Consider the following 5,000-nt stretch of genomic DNA (forward strand, 5'->3'; position numbering starts at 1 on the left):
TATGCCATTGACTATTAAATAAAGACGATGGACTAGGGTATGAATAATTTTGAACATGGCATTTTTTTTGGACTCCGTTAATAAAATACCCCAGAAATGATTTTTTAAAATTATTTTATATTGTTGTCATTCTTTCAATTGTTGGTCACATGAAGCTAAAACACAAATTTGAAAACAAGCATTTATTTCATCACTAAATGAAAAAATCACAAGAATCAGCAAGGGTATGAATAATTTTGAGGACGACTGTACATATACATATACACATATATATATATACACATATATATATATATATACACATATATATATATATACACATATATATATATATATACACATATATACATACATATATACATACATATATACATATATACATACACATATACATATATACATACACATATATATGTATATATATGTGTATATATATGTATATATGTATATATATATGTGTATATATATGTGTGTAATATATATATATATGTGTGTAATATATATATGTGTGTAATATATATATATGTGTGTGTGTAATATATATATGTGTGTAATATATATATATATGTGTGTTATATATATATGTGTGTTATATATATATATGTGTTATATATATATATATATATATATATATATATATATATATATATATATATATGTATATGTGTGTATGTATATGTGTGTATATATGTGTGTGTATATATATATGTGTGTGTATATATATATATATGTGTGTATATATATATGTGTGTGTATATATATATGTGTGTGTATATATATATATGTGTGTGTATATATATATGTGTGTGTGTATATATATATGTGTGTATATATATATATATATGTGTGTGTGTATATATATGTGTGTGTATATATATATATGTGTGTGTATATATATATATATATATATATGTGTATGTGTATATGTGTGTATGTATGTGTATATATATATGTGTATATGTAAAATATATATTTTTTTTTATTTTTTTCATTTTTTTATTTTTTTCTTCTTACAAAGGAAAATGACAAAACAATTTTAATGCACAGTGACTTGGATAAATAACTAATCTGATTACTGGTTTGGAAATATTAATGTTAGATTAGTCGTTACTGGAAAAAAATGGTCAGATTAGAGTTACGTAACACACTGCAGCCTTCAGCGCTTGAATTTATACTGTTAAAGTGCTCATGTGTTACTCCTATCCATATCTGGGAATGCTGTTAAGGTAAATTAAACTGATTACCGGTTGAGAACATTTGCCCATTTCTTGTAATTGTTTTCATGTTTGATTGTTTTTTGTATTGTTCAAGACTATACCTGACTCTACTGCACTACAATGAGAATGCTAATAGAGGACAAGCCACCACATCATCAGGGGATCCTCTTTTCAAACTGAGCGTTTCCAAAGTCCAGAAAGGGATAGTCCACAGCCAAACTAGTGAAGACAGAGGCAACATTCTGTAAGTTTTACAATCTTTTATTTGAACCCCACAAATTTAAATAAACATGAACACACAGGCATAACACAAAAGGTTAAAAACAAACACATAAAATCTGAATGGAAAGGATGGTTTTCAAAATAAATAATAAGGAGAATGTATAAATAAGAAGTAATTTGGAGAAATAAGAGGAACTTTACAACACAGCAGCACAAGGCTTTTTGGTTCTACTGCAATTTTCCTGTAAAACACACATTTTTGTTTATTGCACTGCAGACTGCAGTGATGCACTGTTGGACCTGATCTTCGAGAATGTTTTCCAGGACCCTGCTCCATTTGTGAACGAGGTGCTGAAACTCAATCTCTGAAGACCCCTCAGACCACGCAGAAAGGCAACACAACTCTCACTCAGTGCTTTTACATGCACAGCTTAGCCGGATTACAGCCATAGTTCGACTATGCCACTCAGACAACTGCAATTATCCGAGTATACATGCCAGTGAGAAAATCGGATTATTGGGCCAAAGCATACAGTATCATACCCTGGTACGCTAGGTGGCACTGTACCCATTTCAAGTAGTGGTAACAGAAACACCTCGGGCTGACCTCTTACGTCACCAGCTGCCTCGGCATTCAATAAGATGATGTACGAAGAGCGAGATGAGCTACATCTTTGTACACTTCGTATATGGTGTACATGATAATTACACAAACTAGATGCACAATGGTGCTCTTTCTTGCGGTGATTTTGGAGGAAAGACGCTGCCGCCGTCTGTCTACTCACTGCCCCGCGGAAAAATCTCGCACCTGTGCAGAACGCAAAAATCTGATCCGATCCGCTGCAATGTATATATGCAGGAGTAATGCGACTATCAATCGAATAATCTGGGTGCTTTAATTCGACTATGAGAAATCCGATCTGGTCCGATTTTAGTCAGACTAAGGTGTATACATGCATCTTAAAGATCCAATCATAGTCGGACTAACCCAGTAATTCGTTTTTTTTAAGTGTCATGTAAACACACTGACTCTCCACCTCAGAGACCCCCAGCATTACTTTCATATTTATATTAAAGTTAATATATAAAGTAAAACTGTTTTACTTCAGATATTTATTTTCTTCCTCGTTATTTCATTCATGTCAACACGTTTACAAATGTTTCTTACAATAAAACATCTTTCCTAACAGTTCTGTGTTCTCATTGTTTGATATGTTAATAAGTAAAAGATAATAAACTGTAAGCAATGTAATATAGAGGAAGCAGTTATGTACTTTTCATCATAACAATTTGCGATAAATGAATAGTATCTATGTGACTAAATGCTTACTGCAATATTCCCCTCAGACATACAATCTGTTCAGTGCATTCTGCAGGCAAATACATTCAGGCAGACAGGTTCTAGGCCAGGACAGTCCACAATGCATGATGGTGGCTCAGGAAGCTGCTGTAGTCTTTGTGTAACCTAGAAATTATGAAAGGTGAGTGAGTGACAATAGATTAGAGAAAAAAGAGACTGTAAAATGACAACCTTGTTTGCCCAGTGTTCACACTTACTTGTGGTATTTCCATACAGTAGATATTATCAGGTTCTGTAGGCATTTGTTCACAAATTGCCACAGGAACACCTGTTTTTAAACACAATTATTATTCATTGGAAAATATAATTGTTAATGACGTCGTGTTGTTTCTTTGGTAATATATTTAAAGTTTATAAACCATTGTAACTGGTTAAAAAAACAATTCTGCTGGTAGAGAGGTTACGGGAGGCAACTGTGGCTTATTGAAAACTACAGTTGTTGAAAATTGCTGGCAGTAGCTAATTACAGGTTGTCACTGCAAGTAAGAGCAGGTTCTCAACTGACTTGCCTGGCTACATAAAGGTAAATAATAATAATATGGAGTTACACTTTTCATTTGTAACAGCAATTGCTAAATTGCAGCCACGTTACTGCAACTGAAAAGCAGTAAACGCCAGCCGAGGATTGGCTAAGCTTTATGTTGTAAACCCTCAATGCAGAAGAAGGGGGCTGTTATCTATAACAACACAGGGCAGAAGACCAGTAAGCCTGTAAAACTTTTGCTAGTCTGCAGTAACATAAATGTAATGTCAAGGTAGCAAAGTTTACTACTAACCACTGAGAAACATCTATGTTCATTCTTGGCTGCTGACTTTCTTCTGGAGCCCCTTGTTGTTCTGGATCGGACTCCACCTCGAAGATGTACGGTCCCACTGCAGTTTGTTGTCTGGCAGCCATTTCTTCCACAAACTCAGCCGTTGCCATGGTCACACGATGCTGTCCTCATGCAGTGAGTGGCACCGTGGGTGGCACACGCAGGAGCTCATTAGCATTTAAATGAAAAGGCACTGAAAATGGCCACCTAGAGCAGGGCTGCGAAACTGGTGTTTCAAGAACCCTGCTGTTTTCAATCCTTCAGCTTTTTTTGACCAAAGCATGTTACTAACATTCCATTTGGACATCAGGGAACCATGTCAAGAAGCAGAAATGACCATAATAGGGGACCTTTAAATAATACAACGAAGTAACATTAGTTATAAATAAATGTATATACGAAATTCAGTGGAAAAACTGGTCCATGTCACAAGAAAGGGTCAACTTTAATGGGAGAAATGTCGAGTCTCTGTAAATAAATTACTCAAGAAATTTGGTCCAGACCTGCTCAATTTGGACAGTGTTTTGAGAAAAAGGGCAATGGCAAAAATTTGTTTTGTGTAGTGCCAATTCACAACAAAAACTCCTTTGTTTTCAGTAATTATATTATGGAGCCCTGTACTCACGGATCAATGGTGATCTTAATGGCAGTCATATTCTTGTCTCTCTGTTTGTTATCCGCTGCATTGACTGGAAAAAAACAACAACATAAAAGTTACACATAAAGGTGCTTACATAATATCTGAACTTTAACAACAATTAAGGACTAATTATTATTTATATCATATGCTGATCTTTCAATAATTGTTTTCAACAAGAGTTCTCATCAGAATTTAACAGATCCCCATGTGGCTCAACTAACAGTGCAGAAAATGGCAGCAAAGTCTCACATCTGAGAGGCTGGAAGCAGAAAATGAACAACTTTTTAGTTTGATAACTGGAGAGTTGAAAGCCAGTGCTAAATAGTTTGCTTGCCATTTCAGTGCTACACTAAAGACTCACTAGGCTAATGAGAATTACAGGGAGTGCGGAATTATTAGGCAAATGAGTATTTTGACTACATCATCCTCTTTATGCACGTTGTCTTACTCCAAGCTGTATAGGCTCGAAAGCCCACTACCAATTAAGCATATCAGGTGATGTGCATCTCTGTAATGAGAAGGGGTGTGGTCTAATGACATCAACACCCTATATCAGGTGTGCATAATTATTAGGCAAGTTTCTTTCCTTTGGCAAAATGGGGCAGAAGAGGGACTTGACAGGCTCAGAAAAGTCAAAAATAGTGAGATATCTTGCAGAGGGATGCAGCACTCTTAAAATTGCCAAGCTTCTGAAGCGTGATCATCGAACAATCAAGCGTTTCATTCAAAATAGTCAACAGGGTCGC

At 34.9% G+C, this 5,000-nt stretch overlaps 1 protein-coding gene across 1 annotated transcript in view; it reads right to left on the reverse strand.

The window, feature by feature from the left end:
- top2b (DNA topoisomerase II beta) overlaps positions 1–5,000 on the reverse strand; it is a 77,587-nt gene that overhangs the window by 52,403 nt on the left and 20,184 nt on the right. Inside the window, exon 5 of the mRNA XM_037093738.1 lies at positions 4,240–4,303. Within this exon, the coding sequence (XP_036949633.1) occupies positions 4,240–4,303 (64 nt within the window). The remainder of the gene's footprint in view (positions 1–4,239; positions 4,304–5,000) is intronic.

This window comes from Acanthopagrus latus, chromosome 3 (genome assembly GCF_904848185.1).
Source record: "Acanthopagrus latus isolate v.2019 chromosome 3, fAcaLat1.1, whole genome shotgun sequence".
Classification (NCBI taxonomy): domain Eukaryota; kingdom Metazoa; phylum Chordata; class Actinopteri; order Spariformes; family Sparidae; genus Acanthopagrus; species Acanthopagrus latus.